Source organism: Pristiophorus japonicus, chromosome 6 (genome assembly GCF_044704955.1).
Source record: "Pristiophorus japonicus isolate sPriJap1 chromosome 6, sPriJap1.hap1, whole genome shotgun sequence".
Lineage (NCBI taxonomy): Eukaryota > Metazoa > Chordata > Chondrichthyes > Pristiophoridae > Pristiophorus > Pristiophorus japonicus.
The window spans coordinates 165,231,771-165,251,617 of record NC_091982.1 but is presented as its reverse complement, the minus strand read 5'-3'; the positions used below and the strand labels follow the sequence as shown (position 1 = coordinate 165,251,617).

The 19,847-nt window shown below is 42.5% G+C and overlaps 1 protein-coding gene across 2 annotated transcripts in view; it reads right to left on the bottom strand.

The window, feature by feature from the left end:
• Nucleotides 1-19,847, bottom strand: part of uggt1 (UDP-glucose glycoprotein glucosyltransferase 1) — a 188,177-nt gene that overhangs the window by 45,589 nt on the left and 122,741 nt on the right. For both annotated transcript variants that reach the window (XM_070883358.1, XM_070883359.1), the window contains 7 exons: nucleotides 16,557-16,746; nucleotides 15,519-15,677; nucleotides 14,474-14,559; nucleotides 12,978-13,062; nucleotides 9,267-9,352; nucleotides 6,248-6,352; nucleotides 1,959-2,043 (listed from right to left, as the gene is read on the bottom strand). In XM_070883358.1, the coding sequence (XP_070739459.1) occupies nucleotides 1,959-2,043; nucleotides 6,248-6,352; nucleotides 9,267-9,352; nucleotides 12,978-13,062; nucleotides 14,474-14,559; nucleotides 15,519-15,677; nucleotides 16,557-16,746 (796 nt within the window). The remainder of the gene's footprint in view (nucleotides 1-1,958; nucleotides 2,044-6,247; nucleotides 6,353-9,266; nucleotides 9,353-12,977; nucleotides 13,063-14,473; nucleotides 14,560-15,518; nucleotides 15,678-16,556; nucleotides 16,747-19,847) is intronic.

Here is a 19,847-nt window from a genome sequence, read left to right as displayed (position 1 = left end):
TCTTCTAAATTCCAGTGAACATAAGCCTAGTCAATCCAGTCTTTCTTCATAGGTCAGTCCTGCCATCCCGGGAATCAGTCTGGTGAACCTTCACTGCACTCCCTCAATAGCAAGAATGTCCTTCCTCAGATTAGGAGACCAAAACTGTACACAATATTCAAGGTATGGCCTCACCAGGGCCCTGTACAATTACAGTAAGACCTCCCTGCTCCTACACTCAAATCCTCTCGCTATGAAGGCCAACATGCCATTTGCCTTCTTCACCGCCTGCTGTACCTGCATGCCAACTTTCAATGACTGATGTACCATGACACCCAGGTCTCATTGCACTTCCCCTTTTACTAATCTGTCACCATTCAGATAATATTCTGCCTTCCTGTTTTTGCCATCAAAGTAGATAACCTCATATTTATCTACATTGTACTGCATCTGCCATGCAGTTGCCCACTCACCTAACCTGTCCAAGTCACCCTGCAGCCTCCTCACAGCCCACACTGCCACCCAGCTTAGTGTCAGATGCAAACTTGGAGATATCACATTCAATTCCTTCATTTAATCATTGATGTATATTGTAAATAGCTGGGGTCCCAGCACTGAACCTTGTGGTACCCTACTAGTCACTGCCTGCCATTCTGAAAAGCACCCATTTATTCCTACTCTTTGCTTCCTGTCTGCCAACCAGTTCTCTATCCACGTCAATACATTACCCCCCAATACCATGTGCTTTCATTTTTCACACTAATCTCTTGTGTAGGACCTTGTCGAAAGCCTTTTGAAAGTCCAAATACACCACATCCACTGGTTCTCCCTTGTCCACTCTACTAATTACATTCTCAAAAAATTCTGGAAGATTTGTCGAGCATGATTTCCCTTTCATAAATCCATGCTAACTTGGACCGATCCTGTCACTGCTTTCCAAATGCGCTGCTATTACATCTTTAATAATTGATTCCAACATTTTCCCCACTACCAATGTCAGGCTAAATGGTCTATAATTCCCTATTTTCTCTCTCCCTCCTTTTTAAAAAAGTGGCGCTACATTAGCTACCCTCCAATCCATAGGAACTACCACTGTAGTCTCCTTTATTTAAGCTTAGGACACTGGTTGAGATCCAACTTTCTCACCCCCCCAACTGAATTTGAAATTCAACCATGTTATGGTCACTCATTCCTAGAGGATCCTTGGGATTTAAAATCAGACCAGATGAATCATAGAATACAACAACATTACGGCACAGAAGGAAGCCATTCGACCCATTGTATCTGTGTCGTGTGTGTTTCTTATACTGTGATGGGAGGGGAAGGAGGAGGTACTACAATGGTAAATAATTAAGAAATATTGCAGAATCAAATGCAATAATAGCATTCTTTTAGAGCATTTGTTGGCCAAATAACTTTTTTGCTTAAGTTTAAGTATATTAGGGCTGGAGAACGGAAATCCTCCCATTTCAGGCATCCAGTGTCAGCACAAAGAACTTGTGGGCTGTGTAAAAACTCTAATTTAGTGTTGATGCATCGATTTTGCTGAGAACATCAGCGGAAGTATTAATGTGACTATTCAAGCGTGGTACCCATAGTGTTCCAAGAGAAGAGTTGAAGGAATATGCTTACAGCAGGTATCGAACAAGAGCACAGGAGCTAGATAGCAAGCAAAAAAAATCTGGGTACTCTTAAAATCAACTAAGTACATAGTACAGAACTTACACCTACAAGTCTTAAAAGGTGGTGAGAACAGAAATTAGTTACATTTTATTTTACATTTTTTTTTTAAATTATATTTGCTAAATTTGATATCGATTCCTAAGTATGAGAAAGTAGCTAACAAACCTCCATTATTTAAAAAAAGATTAGGAACAGACAAACGTTGAACACTCAGTCCCTACACACATACTGAAATGGATCGTAATATCTTCTCGCTTGCTAACCAAGCTAGAATTTGATTAATTCCTGCTACAAACCTTGAACGTGGGTGAGAGGTAGTTCTTAAGGAACCAGAACTTCACTGGTGTTTCAGTATGCTTCAGCACAGACAGCATCATTATTCTGCAGGGCAGAGGGAAGACAGAGAGTTTATTATACATAGCTACAAAGGGACTGCCTATCTAAAAATGCAGGTGTCAAATGCAGAACATATTATTACCCAATGGTTCTAAATGAGGCCAAAGTACAAACCACAAATCAGACTATAAATATGGATATGTGAGGGGCATCAAATGTGCCAAACCTCAAAAACTTCAATGTAATACTGATGAAATCTGTTGCAAAATTGCCAGCTGTGATTCCCCTCCTTCCCTGTTGATGTTCCGACATTTTTACATTTCTAAAATTTCAATCAAAATGTCCTTATGCTGAGGCATCTGTGTATGTCTTATTTGAAGTATGTTGATATATTAGGGAATTACTCACCCTTTTCCTCAGAATCTTCAAATTCCAATAACTATGCAGCTGACTTAATAGATGCCCAAATAAATAGATATTGCTGCAATCCCTAATCAAATTCCAAAATGCACTTCCCCATCAGCACAAATTTGGTGACGTCAGAGCCAAGGCATGTATGTGGCCCCTAACACCCCTTTGTGGAGACAGATCGTGCTTTGTATGTTTACAACGTATTTTAATTCCTTTATCTAAAAGGCAGATATTAAAATGTATACTTTAAACATATTTCAAACTCAAGGTGCACTGTTACATAGGTTGGAATTAAAACATAAAAAAAGCAAGCAGGGTCATTTATGTTCAACCCAATGTGGTAAATTGGAAGAGCAAATAACTTTGTCGCATCATATTCGAACTACAAATTCATTTAGCTCTTTTTGTGCAACAACTGAAGTGCCAGTCAGTAAAACAGGCCTGCCTCATTTGCCTATACTTTATTGTCTTTCCCTTACTGAAAGTAGTAAGCTGTTGTGAGATATAGTTCCACAGGCACCAGCAGCCCCTTCCCCCCACCCCCTCCTCAGTGCCTCATCCAAGAGGCCATTCTTCGAGTACAAGCCTGGACCATGTGCAGACTGCGAGCGGCAGAAGGGTATTTAACAGTGGGAGAGGGTGAGAAATTACAACCAAGCCCAATGCTGACCTCACGTGCACACTTTCTAGAAAAGGCCACTCACTGCAAAGGAACCTTATCAGAAGCAGGAGAAAATAGTAACAGGATTGGGCAGAGTCAACATGGATTTATGAAAGGGAAATCATGTTTGACAAATCTTTTTTGAAGTTGTAACTAGCAGAATTATTGAGGGGAGGACCAATGGATGAGGAGTACAGGAGCAGCGGCGAAAATCCAGAATGTTCCGGAATCTGGAACGATCGGTGCAGGGTTGTCCGGAATCCGTAAAATGTTCTGGAATCCGGACCCGCCGATCCTGCTGACCTCGGGCCTCGCCTCCCCTCGCCTCCGCTTGCGGCCTACTCGCTGGCCCGAACACCTCCTCCGCGACGGGGCTGGCCGGCCTGAACAGCTCCTCGGCAGGGCCCTGCCCGAACACTCCTCTTCGGCAGGGCCCGCTGGCCCGAACACCTCCTCGGCAAGGCCCCGTCCAGCGACCTCATTTATGGGGCCGGCCGGCCCGAACAGCTTCTCGGCGAGGTCCCCCTCCCTTTCTGATGTTCCGAAATCCGGAAGTACCCGAACCTGGGCTTGGGTATTTCTGGATTCATGATGTCAGAAAGACAATCGAAAGTCCGGAATAGCCTGGAATCCAGAACGGCCTCGATCCCGAGAGTTCCGGATTCTCGATGCTGCATTTGTATTTGTATTTTCAGAAGGCATTCGATAAGGTGCAACATAAGAAGTTATTGAAAAAAATTAGGGCTCATTGAATCGAGGGCAATATACTAGTATGTATTCAGGATTGGTTAATGGACACAAAACAGAGAGTAGGAATAAACTGGTCATTTTCAGGCTGGCAAGCTACAACTAGTGGGGTGCCGCAAGAATCGGTGCTTGGGCCCCAGCTATTCACAATCTATATCAATGATTTGGATGAGGGGTACCAAATTAAATATATCCAAGTTTGCTGATGATACGAAGCTAGGTGGGAATGCGGCAGATTAGGAAAAGGGGAGGTGCAACGAGACCTGGGTGTCATGGTTCATCAGCCACTGAAAGTTGGCATGCAGGTACAGCAGGCAGTGAAGAAGACAAATAGTATGTTGGCCTTCATAGCTAGGGGATTTGAGTATAGGAGCAGGGAAGTCTTGCTGCAGTTGTACAGGGCCTTGGTGAGGCCCCACCTGGAATATTGTGTTCAATTTTGGGCTCCTAATCTGAGGAAGGACGTTCTTGCTATTGAGGGAGTGCAGTGGAGGTTCACCAGACTGATGCCAGGGATGACTGGATTGACATATGAGGAGAGACTGGATCAACTGGGCCTTTATACACTGGAGTTTAGAAGGATGAGAGGGGATCTCATAGAAACATATAAGATTCTGACTGGACTGGACAGGCTAGATACAGGAAGAATGTTCCTGATGTTGGGGAAGTCAAGAACCAGGGGACACTGTCTTAGGATAAGGGGCAGGCCGTTTAGGACTGAGATGAGGAGAAACTTCTTCACTGAGAGAGTTGTTAACCTGTGGAATTCCCTTCCGCAGAGAGTTGCTGATGCCAGTTCATTGGATATATTCAAGAGGGAGTTAGATATGGCCCTTATGTCTAAAGGGATCAAGGGGTATGGAGAGAAAGCAGGAAAGGGGTACTGAAGGAATGAACAGCCATGATCTTATTGAATGGTGGTGCAGGCTCGAAGGGCCGAATGGCCTACTCTTGCGCCTATTTTCTATGTTTCTATGTAGGTTGTGAGGAGAATGCAGAGAGACTTCAAGGGGATATAGACAGGCTAAGTGAGTGGGCAAGAAGATGGCAAATGGAATATAATGTGGAGAAATGTGAATTTATCCTCTTTGGTAGGAAAAATAGAAAAGCAGAGTATGTTTTAAATGGTGAGAGATTGGGAAGTGTTGGTGTTCAGAGGGACCTGAGTGTCCTTGTACACAAATCACTGAAAGTTAACATGCAGGTACAGCAATTAAGAAAGAAAATGGTATGTTGGCCTTTATTACAAGAGGATTTGAGTATAAGAGTAAAGACGTCTTACTGCAATTATATAGGGCCGTGGTGAGACTGCACCTGGAGTATTGTGTAGTTTTGGTCTCCTTACCGAAGGAAGGATAGACTTGCCATTGAGGGAGTGCAATAAAGGTTCACCAGACTGATTCCTGGGATGGGGGGATTGTCCTATGAGGAGAGATTGAGTAGACGAGGCCTATATTCTCTAGAGTTTAGATGAATGAGTGGTGATCTCATTGAAACATACAAAATTCTTACAGGGCTTCACAGAGTAGATGTAAGGAGGATGTTTCCTCTGGCTGAGGAGTCTAGAACTCGGGGTTATAGTCTCAAAATAAGAGGTCGGCCATTTAGAACTGAGATGAGGAGACCAGTGCTGGGACCCCATTATTTACACTCCATATTAACGACTTGGAAGAAGGGACTGAGTGTAACATAGCCAAGTTTGCTGACGATACAAAGATGGGAGGAAAAGCAATGTGTGAGGAGGACACAAAAAATCTGCAAAAGGACATAGACAGGCTAAGTGAGTGGGCAAAAATTTGGCAGATGGAGTATAATGTTGGAAATTGTGAGGTCGTGCACTTTGGCAGAAAAAAAATCAAAGAGCAAGTTATTATTTAAATGGAGAAAGATTGCAAAGTGCCACAGTACAGCGGGACCTGGGGGTACTTGTGCATGAAACACAAAAGGATAGTATGCAAGTGATCAGGAAGGCCAATGGTATTATCTTGGCCTTTATTGCAAAGGGGATGGAATATAAAAGCAGGGAGGTCTTGCTACAGCTACAATATTGGTGAAGCCACACCTGGAATACTGCATACAGTTTTGGTTTCCATATTTACGAAAGGATATACTTGCTTTGGCGGCAGTTCAGAGAAGGTTCACAAGGTTGATTCCAGGGATGAGGGGGTTAATTTATGAGGAAAGGTTGAATAGGTTGGGCCTCTACTCATTGGAATTCAGAAGAATGAGAGGTGATCTTATCGAAACGTGTAAGATTATGAGGGGGGTTGACAAGGTGGATGTAGAGGGGATGTTTCCACTGATGAGGGAGACTAGAACTAGAGAGCATGATCTTAGAATAAGGGGCCACCCATTTAAAAGAGATGAGGAGAAATGTCTTCTCTCGGAGGGTTGTAAATCTGTGGAAATGGGAAACTATATTCAACTCACCTCAAGAACCTCTCGTAAAGATGACCCGATGCAACTGAAAAGATATTAATGACATCTTCCTTATCCAATCTCAGTTCTTCAGGTTTTGGTCCTCCAGTGAATCCTCTGTGAAGAGACAAAAATAGATCATGCTCACTTTTGAAGAGAACAGATAAAGACTGGGGTTGGTGCATTGGCATAGTGCGTTAAGAGATACAGGTGCAATGTCCCGAATTCGGAACTCTGAAAACCGGAATTGTCCGAAAACCGGACATTTTGCACATAGCGCGAGTCGTTAGGAATCTGGAATTATTGTCCAAAAAACAAACATTTAGGCAAAACCAAAAATCCGGCACGGATACAGTCAGGGATTCTGGATTTCAGACAAGAAAAATCAAGTCTGAAATCCATAATCCTCAACCGAATCCATGCCAGATTTTGGATTTTGCCAGATTTCAGATCTTGCGGTTCAAATCCCGGCACGGATTCAGTTGAGGATTATGGATTTCAGACTATTGTTTTCTTGTCTGAAATCTGGAAAAAAACCAAAACTGGCATAGATTCGGTTCCGAGGATTCTGGATTTTGGACGTTGTATCTGTACTGGCTCTTCATCTCTGGGATCCGGGCTCAAATCCATGGAATAAAAATTCCTTCTGTTTGCTGGTGCCAAGGGTCTTATTAGAAATATTTGAACCTACAGTGCAAAACTATCCCAAATTCAGTACTCAGAGGGTACAGAATGTATGGTGTGTGAAATGGGGAAAATGCCACACTACTACAGTAGGGGGAACTCTGGGGACTGAAGTACATTCTTAGGGAAAAGAGTAAAAGGGGTTTTACTCATCACCCGGCTGTGCTATGACATACCTGGGAATGTTCGATGCTGATACTGGGTCATGAAATGGAAAAAGGCCATAGAATGGCTGATATGAAAAATGTTATAGATACAAATGGTATAACTCTTCTGAGATTAGAATCAAGTAGGGGGAACTTTACATTGCATTTAACGGTGTTACCCGCTACTCTTAGTGAGCTTGATGTTGTAACGCCTGAAATAGAAACTTACTCCATTTCCCTGTAGTAATATCCCTCAATTTTAGAAGCACAAAAATTCATCAAAATAAAAGCTTACAAAGGGAAAGCCATTCAATCTCACAACTCCCCTCATCCAAGTCATTTTCTAGAATAGATTAAAATCATCCCCATCCTAAACCTGCATTCACTACTTCATGCTGAACCAGGAATCAATCAATGCTACAAAGAATTCAGAATTTGCTGCAACAGTTAGTGATTAATTTCATGAGTTACCAGTGTTAAGAAGCTGCTCTTTAATTTACATGTACCTCCAACTCATACATTCTTCCATCTCTTTATAATCTCTACAGTCCATACAGACCAGCACGAGTAATGAAACACCCTAACCTGTCAAACTGAAAGCAGGCTGCAAGACAAATTTGCAGCTTGTTATGAAAAATTAATTTCAATATTACCGATGTGCCATAGCAAATTTATTTTGGGCTAGAAATTGGCCTCCTTTGCACCTCCCATTAGTGCCTCCAGGGGACAATATCGGGGTGCTACCAGCTCTGCAACCGGATACGGCGAGAGTACCAATGCCTGCAAGCTTGCCGTGGAGGTTTGCTCTGGCGGTAACACACTAGCAACCACAACCTCCTGCACCTCAGAGATCGTGACGACAACCGGCTGCGCAGTGGCCCGCATCTGAACTTCGGTTCCGCCCTCTACAGTCTCACCGAGCATCAACACCGGCAACTGCAGGAGGCGTTGTAAGGAAGGCCAGCCACTTGGGAGCGATATTTCAAGGAATTGCTGCTAAGGTAAATGAAAACTCGAGCATTTTTTTTTTCCTTTTCTTCATCCGCGATTGATCAGTCCTGCATTCTGTTAAAGTGCTTGTGGGCTGATTGTCGCAGATCAGGGCTGCTGTCGGCCACCATGGAAGAATATTTAATGCAGAGCCTGCAGCAATGGCCCTTCCCTTTAAGAGAAGGAAGGAGTCTCCTATACCGGCAGCGCTGCACGGGACATTGTGCAATGCTGCACTGCTACCGCCCCTCCTGCGTGGTTTAGCGCTCCAAGGGAAGTGCTACCACTTGATTTAGAAACATAGAAAATAGGAGCAGTAGTAGGCCATTCGGTCCTTCGAGTCTGCACCACCTTTCAATATGATCATGGCTGATCCTCTATCTCAACACCATATTCCTGCTTTTTCCCCATACCCTTTGATGCCTTTTGTTTCTAGAAATCTATCTATCTCCCTCTTAAATATATTCAGTGACTTGGTCTCCACAGCCTTTTGTGGTAGAGAATTCCACAGGTTCACCACCCTCTGAATGAAAACATTTCTCCTCATCTCAGTCCTACATTTCCTATCCCATATCCTGAGACTGTGACTCCGTGTTCTAGACTTCCCAGCTAGGGGAAACATCCTCCCCGCATCCAGTCTATCCAACCCAGTCAGAATTTTATACGTTTCAATGAGATCCCCTCTCATTCTTCTAAACTCTAGTGAATACAGGCCGATTCAACCCAATCTCTCCTCATACAACAGTCCTGCCATCCCAGGAATCAGTCTGGTGAATCTTCGCTGCACTCCCTCTATGGCAAGTATATCCTTGTTTAGGTAAGGAGACCAAAACTGCACACAATATTCCACTTTCCTCCTGGAGCGCTAAACCGGAAGTTTGCATCTGTTGGAATTGGGTAGCACCCGGCGATACTTTTGCACTCACGCAAAAGTTATCTCCCCAAACGGGGCGCTATGCAATTTCTCCCCCTTAGTATCTATAAATGATTTACTCGTTCTCACCTGTGCTCTATATGTGTGTGTGTGTGGAAAGAAATGGAAACAGTGCATGTGTAAATGAGGGGGCAAGTGATGACAGAAATATAGATAGAATTGCATCGATTTGGACTTTTCCAGTTAGCAACTTTTGTACATATCTTTAAACCCTTTATACAGTATTCATTATTGTCCCATTTATAATATCTCTACGCATCCAAAAGGGTTAATTTACCTTTTAATAGATTCCCAGAAGCCTTCATTTTCAGCATTTCCATCACTGAGGAGTTCTTCGTTCATTTTGTCAGGTTTTTTTTGGACCTGCAGAACCGGAGAAATACACTTAATTCTGTAGACCTCATTTTAATACATTTTGGAGAAATTATGATTTCTGTACCTTAAACGGCTAATGACCTTAAAGAATCAAAGAATGTAATTTATTGCTAAGAAACAGCAGGCTGTGCAACTCGATATTGCAACAAATACCAAGTGATCATGGGCTGTGTTTAAAAGAGCATGTTAAATGATCATTATTTTGGCTTCATAATGAATTCTGAATTTTTCAATTTTCAAACTAACTGACACACTACAAATGTTGGAAGGGCATCCAATAGTAAAGTGCATTGAGGTAATACTCTGTACCACCATGTTCATTTAAGCCCATGATTCGCCATGTAACAACTTCCCAAGCTCAAGAAGAACTTCTCTTTTGGGAGGAGTGAGACGGCACAGGAGAAATGAAGGGGTAGAACGGCTGGTGAATAAATCACTCCAATCGTTCATCTCTTGACATAACTCAGAAATTGGCAGTCAGTCACCTGTCCAATCACGCCCCCTCAGTGTGGCTTTCAAGTTAAAATAATTTTATGAGCTATATGTAAATGGGAAGTGGGAGCTGAGAAAACCAAGATATATTGGGCTAATATACAGTGAGTTTCAAATTCAGTTGGAGGGTGAGAAATTTGGTTCTCAAACCAGCTTAAATAAAGGAGACTACAAAGGTATGAGGGCAGAATTGACTAAAGTGGACTGGGAAAATAGATTAAAGTATGGGACGGTTGATGAGCAGTGGCAGACATTTAAGGAGATATTTCATAGATCCCAATGAGAAGGAAAGACTGTAAGAGATGGGATAGCCATCCGTGGCAAATGTAATGCCCTTATTTAAAAAAGGAAGCAGACAGAAAGCAGGAAACTATAGACGAGTTAGCCCAACAACTGTCGTTGGGAAAATGCTGGAGTCCATTATTAAGGAAGCAGTAGCGGGACATTTGAAAAAGCATAATTCAATCAAGCAGAGTCAGGTTTTATGAAAGGGAAATCACGTTTGACAAATCTGAGGCATTTGATAAGGTGCCACATAAAAGGTTACTGCACAGAATAAAAGTTCATGGGGTTGGGGGAAATATAATAGCATGGATAGAGGATTGGCTAACTAACAGAAAACAGAGAGTCAGGATAAATGGGTCATTTTCTGGTTGGCAAACAGTGACTAGTGGGATGCCGCAGGAATCGGTGCTGGGGCCACAACTATTTACAATCTATATTAATGACTTGGATGAAGGGACCAAGTATAATGTAGCCAAGTTTGCTGATGATACAAAGATGGGTGGGAAAGCAAATTGTGAGGAGGACACATAAAATCTGCAAAGGGATATAGACAGGCTAAGTGAATGGGCAAAAATTTGGCAGATGGAATATAATGTGGGAAAATGTGAGGTTATCCACTTTGGCAGAAAAAATAAAAAAGCAAATTATAATTTAAATGGAGAAAAATTGCAAAGTGCTGCAGTACAGAGGGACCTAGGGGTCCTTGTGTATGAAACACAAAAAGTTAGTATGCAGGTACAGCAAGTAATCAGGACGACAAATGGAATGTTGGCCTTTAATGCCAGGGGGATAGAGTATAAAAGCAGAGAAGTCCTGCTACAACTGTACAGGGTATTGGTGAAGCCACACCTGGAATACTGCGTGTAGTTTTGGTCTCTGTATTTAAGAAAGGATATACTTACATTGGAGGCTCAGAGAAGGTTCACTAGGTTGATTCCAGAGATGAGGGGGTTGACTTATGAAGATAGGTTGAGTAGGTTGGGCCTATACACATTGGAGTTCAGAAGAATGAGAGGTCATTTTATCGAAACATATAAGATAATGAGGGAGCTCGACAAGGTGGATGCAAGAGTATATTTCCACATAGGGGAAACTAAAACTAGGGAACAGTCTAAGAATAAGGTGCCACCCATTTAAAACTGAGATGAGGAGGAGTTTCTTCTCTCAGAGGGTTGTAAATCTGTGGAATTCTCTGCCCCAGAGAGCTGTGGAGGCTGGGTCATTGAATATATTTAGGCGGAGATAGACAGATTTTTGAGCGATAAGGGAATAAAAGGTTATGGGAAGCAGGGAAATGGAGCTGAGTTCATGATCAGATCAGCTATGATCTTATTAAATGGCGGAGCAGGCTCGTGGGGCCAGGTGGCCTACTCCTGCTTCTATTTCTTATGTTCTTCTTTTCATCAGTTCATAATTTATACACAAATGATCATTTTTTCCCAAAAGTGAGTTTGCTCACATGACATGTGATCTTCAGTCAAGCCTCAAATGTCAGTGTGACTATAGATTCAAGTTCTGGGAATTCTAAATTCCCACCCTTGGAGAAATGCCGACTCGTATTTCGAAATCACTATCAGCTTTAAATAATCCTTGATACAAGATTCTTCCGCTGAGCAGTGTGCTCATCAACTTCACTGGAGTTAATGTAGGATAGTGGATCCCCTCACCTTCATAAGCAGTCCCTCGGAATCGAGGAAGACTTGCTTCTACTCCTGAAGTGAGTTCTTTGGTGGCTGAACAGTCCAATACGAGAGCCACAGACCCTGTGTCACAGGTGGGACAGACATTTGTCGAGGGAAGGGGTGGGTGGGACAAGTTTGCCGCACGCTCCTTCCGCTGCCTATGCTTGACCTCTTCATGCTCTCGCCGTTGAGATTCGAAGAGCTCAATGCCCTCCTGGATGCACTTTTTCCATCTCGGGCGGTCTTCGGCCAAGGACTCCCAGGTGTCAGTGGTGATGTCGCACTTTATCAGGGAGGGTTTGAGGGTGTCCTTGTAATGTTTCCGCTGCCCACCTTTGGCTCGTTTGCCGTGAAGGAGCTCCACATAGAGCATTTGCTTAGGGAGTCTCGTGTCTGGCATGCGAACTATGTGGCCTACCCAGCGAAGCTGATCGAGTGTGGTCAGTGCTTCAATGCTGGGGATGTTAGCCTGGACGAGGACACTGATGTCGGTGCGCCTGTCCTCCCAGGGGATTTGCAAGATCTTGCAGAGATATCGTTGGTGATATATCTCCAGCGACTTGAGATGTCTTCTGTACATTGTCCATGCCTCTGATCCATACAGGAGGGCGGGTATTACGACAGCCCTGTAGATCCTGAGCTTGGTGGTAGATCTGAGGGCCTGGTCTTCAACAATACTGCTCATGAATGGGATTAAACTGTTCAGAGATCAATTATCAGTCATTTCTTTTCCATCTTCAGAGGATTCTATGTTCTTTTTCCTGTATTTCAACCAACCACGTCACCTCCACAGAAGTGGATTAATATAGACAGGTCACATACCTTTACACAAACATACCCTCCTGTTGAACCCCATAAAGGAGTTTACTTAACATAAACTCTTCAACGGAATTGGAAGTTGTAAGTCTGAATTGTTAATCCACCCTTTTCCTTTCCAAATACAAACAGACCTGCTATGCATTTCTGTTTTTTTTATTTTCTTACTCATGTAAATATATTCCGGTTTGAACTTTTGTTTCCAAACTACGCAACATGTGTGGTTCAAACTTGTAAAACTACATTGTAAACCAAGACAACAAACTTCACGTGGTAGTCTTCAGTAAACCACCATTCCACTCATTTAACCCACATTTAAATGTTTCCAATAAACATACCTTCACTTTAATAATTTTGCTTTTGAAGCTATTAAGAACAACAATAACTTCATCAGTACCAGGTGGAGAGTCTGCTCCATCGTGGCTGAATGATAAAGAAGAAAAGTGAACATTTTAGAGGAGGAAAGATCACTAAACATTAAAAAATTGTTAACATTTAGAATTTTTGCTATTGTACAAAAGGTCATCATAAAATATATGATCCATAGTAATGCAATAACACAGGATTCTAAAATCAGCAAACATCTCACATACCTATCATCACAAGGCCTTCCCGTTTCAGTGCAACTTTATAGTGGGTAAACTAAGTCGTAAACAGCAGGCTGAATGGCAACAGCTGGCTCAGCAAACTTATTCAGTGAGTATCTGAGCCAACAGCAGGATTCAGTGAGTATCTGAGCCACACAAGAAAGGTTGCATTCCCTGGTCAGTATAAAGCTAACGGGTGGCTGGTGGCTGTTGCATTGGTGTTAGCACTAGTGTTCTGTCTAAGCTGTGTGGTAATCTGCAAGGTCTTATGCAGGCCAGTCACCGGCTCTCACACTGTAAATACCGGACAGCCACAGAAATTTAACGAGATCACACATTAAAACAACAGGCCGCGCAGAACAAAGCGCAGCTTACAGGGAACATTTGATTAGCACTAGCCCGGTGGGAGGGGATGGGGCAAGAATAAAAAAGTGTTAGTCCTTTCTTCCAACTATGATCTGGTACCCTTTTCTCAAAGTGCACTGGGGAATGACATGATTTTGCTCATCTGTTGAATAGCCTGCTAACACAGTCAAGACTTGGGCATGAATAATGACTACTTGGGTACTAAAACAGCATAATTGCCCATGGAACCATAGCTCAGCAAGGAGTGAATACAGTCAAGAGAGATAAAATGAGATGGGGAAGGGGTAACATTGGAAAGAATACAAAATGACAGACTACACCAAGACAGTATCAACTGCACAGATAAGAAAAAGACTTGTATCTATTTCAAACCTTTCAAAGCATGGCACACAAAATTCCTTTGAGCGGCAGTGACTTATGTAGGTATGTACATAAAGCATTAATACATAAAAATTTGAGCCGGGCTCCATCATAAAAACATTCAAAAATATGACTACACTGTGTTTTAGAACAGATGGCAGATTACAGTTTTGAGCAAGCACAGTGGCATCAATCTGCCCATGATCTGACTGTACTGTGCAACACTGTCATTTTAAATCATGTCCTTAAAAATTGCATGGAGTGTATTATTAAAATTAGTTCACTGCATGCAAAAATATGCATGTCTATTTTGCTTGTAAGATGAAGCAAGTGCCAGAGAGGGCTGATATTGAACACTTTCTTCAGCCAGGCTGTTAAAGTTAACATTATAATTTTAGAAAACACCAAGAAACCAAAAGCTTCTATCTTATAGAATAGCTGATGTTAATTAAGTAGGCTTTCCAGAGTATTCATCCAATTAATACTGTGAACTAACAGTCAATACTGCCACGGCTATATACCTGTAAATCTTATAAATATCTTCTGATCTTCCTTTCCTTAGTCTGAGTACCCAAGCACCAGGGTTAGCTTTTAACTGGAAGTAGCCCTGTTAAGAAAAGCAACATGGATATTCAGTTTTGCTGCAGTCACTTTGGCTTTCATGACACATTATAGCACCAAATTTAACTGCAATCTTTTAGCTAAAAAGTAAATTCAATTCCAGCCAATTAACTTCTCTAAAACTGGCACTGCACTTTAAATAACAGGTAGAACAGTTGAGAGTGTAATTGCAACAAAATCGGTATTTTGGAAATCAACGGGAAAGTTGGAGTTGAGGGATTAAGAAGTTTTTTTGAGCAGAGGACGACTAACAACAATATTGAATGATGGAGGGTTTCAACAGAAGAACAAAATGATTATGAATCTGGCCTTTTTTATGCCAGTTGCATCACATAAGACTGAAACAGGAAGGGAGTGGACCTGTGCTGGAAGGATGTGGGGTTCAACTGGGGCCTAAAAGTGCACTGTAGTTCAGCCTATAAGGGAAGGAATAGAGGTAGAATAGTTGAACGAATCTGCTAAATGGAAGCAAAATTGGAGCACAGGCAGGTCCAGGAGCGAAGGGTTGCAAAGCAGAATGCAAATGTGATGGACCAGGAGTGAATTAAATTGCAGGTTTGTGTACTGGCATTTCATTTCTAGGATCATATGATAATCCACTCAGCTCGGTATTCTCATTTAAAGTAACGTTATCAACAGCTTCTCACTCATTGTGAAGCCTTGGAAGGGAGTGAAAGAGCATCTGCACCTCAGAAAAATTGTTTCGATGCATTTTTTTCGGAGGGGGGAGTGGGGAGGAGCTTTATGTATGAGAATAATGAACAGGATCAATTGGAAAGGAAAAAATAGATTTAACTGAAGAAGAAAAAGAAACGGCATTTAATGTAAGAGGAAGAAAAAGCGATGGACATTCACAGCAGATCAGATTCGTGGACAGATGGACAGAGCATTTCAAAAGCTTTGGTCAGGATTCATATTTGTGTTTGTAAAGACAAGGCCACCTACCAGGTTTGCCATTACAATTGTGTCTACAATAACTGTGTTTGCATTGGTCCCCAGGGTAAACTGGAGACCTCTGGGGGGCTGCCCTGTTGAAACGTCGTAGCAATGTCCCTCTAACAAAAGGTACTCCAATTCATATTCTGCCGCTACTCCACCATCAATCTGAAAATGGAGAATCAGGGTGAGAAATTTGCATGCTTTTCGCATTTCTTCAGGAACTATTATAAAGCCTTCGTGTTTGGTTATTGTAACAGTTGTTTAAAAACTGTGAATCACAGAATCTTACAGCACAGAAGGAGGCCATTTGGCTCATAGTGCCTGCACCGGCTCTTTGAATGGGTTATCTGATTAGTCCAATTTTCCTGCTCTTTCCCTATAGCCCAGCAATTTTTCCATTTCAAGTATGTATCCAATTCCCTTTTGAAAGTTACTATTGAATCTGCTTCCACCACCCTTTCAGGCAGTGCATTCCTGATCATTATAACTCACTGCATAAAAGAAAAGCTCCTCATCTCCTGTCTGGTTCTTTTGCCAATTATCTTAAATCTGTGTCCTCTGGTTACCGACACACCCGACAGTAGAAAGTTTTTTAAAAATTTACTCTATTAAAACCCCTCATAATTTTCTAAATTTCTATTAAATCTCCCCTTAACCTTCTCTGCTCTAAGGAGAACAATCCCAGTTGCTCTCCTCTCTCAACATAATTGAAGTCCCTCGTCCCTAGTATAATTCAGGTAAATCTCTTCTGCACCCTTTCCAAGGCCTTGACATCCCTCCTAAAGTGTGGTGCCCAGAAATGGACACAAGTCTTCAGCTGAGGTCTAACCAATGATTTATAAAGGATCAGCATAACTTTATTGCATCGCTGAATAGAAATATTTTGTTTTAAACAAAAGGATACAAATATAACTATGCACCTCCCTATTGTTTTGAACAGAATGCTACTGCACCAACACCAAATGGCTTGCTCACTTTGCCATGACTCCACATCTGTATGTTGGTCACACTACCTTGAACTTAAAAAGATTTAACAAGGCACACCTCCTCCAGGTAAATATTGTCGAGATCATACGAGGTGCGGACAGACTCCACCATCCAACTTTCAGGGGTGTTGATGATAAGAGTGAAGAGAGGAGATTGAGGCATGTCCAAGAATTTGGCCACTGGTCCAGGAGCAAAGCTGCTGTCTGCTGTGAAAGTAACCTCAGGTTCCAGAACATACCGGTAAATGCTGCAAAATGGAGGGGAGTTCATTTGAAGTCATTGAATTATACTTCCATTTCTTGCACCATTTTAACTCCAATATCTATACAACCAGATAATTTATAACATAAAACTAATGCAAAAATGAATGACAAGGCATGTACAAAAGAAGATTTTTTTCATTCTGGCAACCATTTTCTCAGCAGCGTGAATAGCAAGTAGCAAAACTGAAGAACACAAGAACGATGGCCTCGGATACAATCCTGCATTCAAAGCAGAATTACAGAATAGACAAAAGTGGTAACATAAATGGTAATATTGAAGCTTTAGAGCCTCAAAAAGAGTCAAAAATTGTCAATTCCAATCTTTTACAATACTCAACATTTTGTACTAAAATATCTTGGCCTAGAAATTGGATCACGCCTGAATCGGGGCAGAATCCTGGGTGCAGCGCACATTGCACCATCTAATGAAGCAGGACCACAGCAAGTTGGTCTACCGGCCTCATTACAGGAGAGTTGTAGCCTAGGATCGGCCAGCTCTGACGCTGATTAAGGTCCTCGAGAGTCCAGGGGAGGGTGGAGGAGCAATTGCAAGGTGGCTGAGCAGTGGCAGGCAGCTGCCCACGGCTTTATATGTGGAGCCTTCTAGCTTGACTGCAGAGAGCCTGAAGAATCTTATCGCAGCATGCACGGTGCATACTGCGGTCACGCGCAATGCAATGTTCCATTTTTTTTTGGTGCGCAGCCCCTTTAACTGGCTGCGCTGCCCATTCAAATTTTTCCGTATACGTGGTTTCGCCCATATAAAAGCCAGAGAGAGACCTGTACAGGACATCCAGACAGCTGCGGGAACATTGGTGCATCCATTTTTGTAAATGGGGTCTTAAACAGATATCAGGCCCCCTATTTGCATATGGAAAGTGCCCAACGATTGTTGCAGCCCGAGCAGCAGCAGTACTAAATACAGGGGGCATTGCATTTCTAATGCGGACCCTTAGATCCCCGTAAAACGGATGCAGTGCAATCCAATTTCTAGACTCCAGTCTTGATTTCTAATCCAATATACATCTTAAACTCTACTACACAATGTAATCAACAGAAAATCAATAGCCAATACAGGGTTACTTGATTAATGTCAGATTACTATTCAGGTCAATAATTTTATGTTCAGGAAATTAATAGCTAATCAAATTAGATCAGTAGCAAAGGACAACATATCATGATGTGACAATGTACATCCACAGCAAGGCTTTATTACATAAATCACAAGAATGAAATGTTTTGTTGATCTGTATAGAATTTTTCAATACTACAATCTGTTCTCAATATTTTAATATAAAGTGCCTGATCAGTCAGATAAAAATGTCCAACCATAGTGTAGTCAATAGCCCCAAATGAAAATTCCGCAAGGAACCTGCTACATTAGAGAAGAGCTCACATCTGGTAGGAAATAAGGGTCAGTCTCTCAATTAAGGATTATCGTTGAAAGAATGTGTACTGAAACTAAGGTTTGGGGGGATACATATTGAGATGTCACTGCTATATGATTGTCCTCTCTTAGCAAGAGTGCAATTGACATCTATGCTCATTCCAGCATCTAAAATATAATGGGCTGTACTTTTGCCATATAGGGCATCTTCCATTTGATAGACTTGCCCGTGCACTTTTAGGTTTTTACATTATTTGCGCATGACATCAGAGAGAGGATATCAGGCACCTGCGATCCGAGTGAACAGGGCAAGCAACTGTGTCTCACCTTAACCAATCAGATTGAAGGGCTGTGAAATTAACAGCACAAGGATTGAGAAGGAAGTGTGAATTAGAGTGGGTGAATTCAATGTCAAATCCGGTACAGAAAGAGAAATAAAGGCCGTAATTTTCCTGCTGTCGTGCATGTGGGTTTGGAGGCGGGTCGGCAGTAAAAGTTGCAGGAAATGGGAGCGCGTCGGAAATGCGGCGTCATCCTGCCTCCTCGCTCCTTTGACTTGGGCACGTTTGCCAGCACGCTAGGTGAGCAACCTAATTAAGCTCATTAAATCCTTGTTACGAGTTGACCATGGGAATCATGCAGCTTGGGAAACACGTTTGTCAACCTGAAACGGAAGCTCAGTAGCCATTGATTGATGTCATTAATGCACAGCATTGAAATGCCAATAAATACTCCCATATGACACCTGCTTACTCGCCTTCAGGAAAAGCTCTTGCTGACTCCATTTTCAGCACAAATTTTGGGGTCTAGAGTTCGAGGGGGCGAAATTGCCCTGCGCCCCGATTGGGGGCAGTAACCTTCTGGGGCCGGGACTTTTAGCTCCCGGCACAGAAGTCCCACCCTGCCACAGAATTGCCCTTCCCACCCCTCAAAGGAAGCGGAGTGCAATCTTGCGCGCTCCACTTCCTTTGGGGGTGGTAAACGGGGCACTAAAAGAAGTGCTATTTGGATGCTCCATGTAGCGCTAACGTGCTCCAACACCCCTCCCCTTCGATTATAGAGGGGGGGGCTGCTGCGCACTCTGCAACGCCTCTGATGCCCTCCACTGCGACCCAGGACCATCGTTGTGCTAACCAGAGAGTCGGCCGACAAAAAAATATGACAGCCCGGGGCACTGGTGCCGTCCCCTTTTACGGAGCCCCCCCACACACCTCACCTGGGCGAAAAGGGGGCCAAAAAGAGGGGGCAATTTTGCCCCCAAAAGTCTTTTCTGCAACTTCGTAAGCCCCTCTCACCACAATGCTAGTAATTATCACAACACTGACAGATTGCCCCTCTGATCTCTACTTGACCTGCCATCTATTAATATCACTTCCAAGATCAGAGTTTTTTGCTTCGTGGAGAACATTAAAAATTATATCTAATCTAAACAGCCTTTGCTCTCTTAATATAATTCCAAAACCCTTTCACAAAGAACTGGTTTATTCAATGTGAAAATACTAAACCAGTTTCTTTACAAATCCGTTCAACAGAAACATGCAAATTGTTTGGCACTCATTAGACAAAAGTTGCATATTTTAAAGATCTGCATGCTGTCTTTAAATGGATTTATGCATGATCATGAACAATTATAGCAATTTAATCCAAGTTATAAATGGCAGTTTTGATTTATTCGAGAATCCATATATGCATGTTATG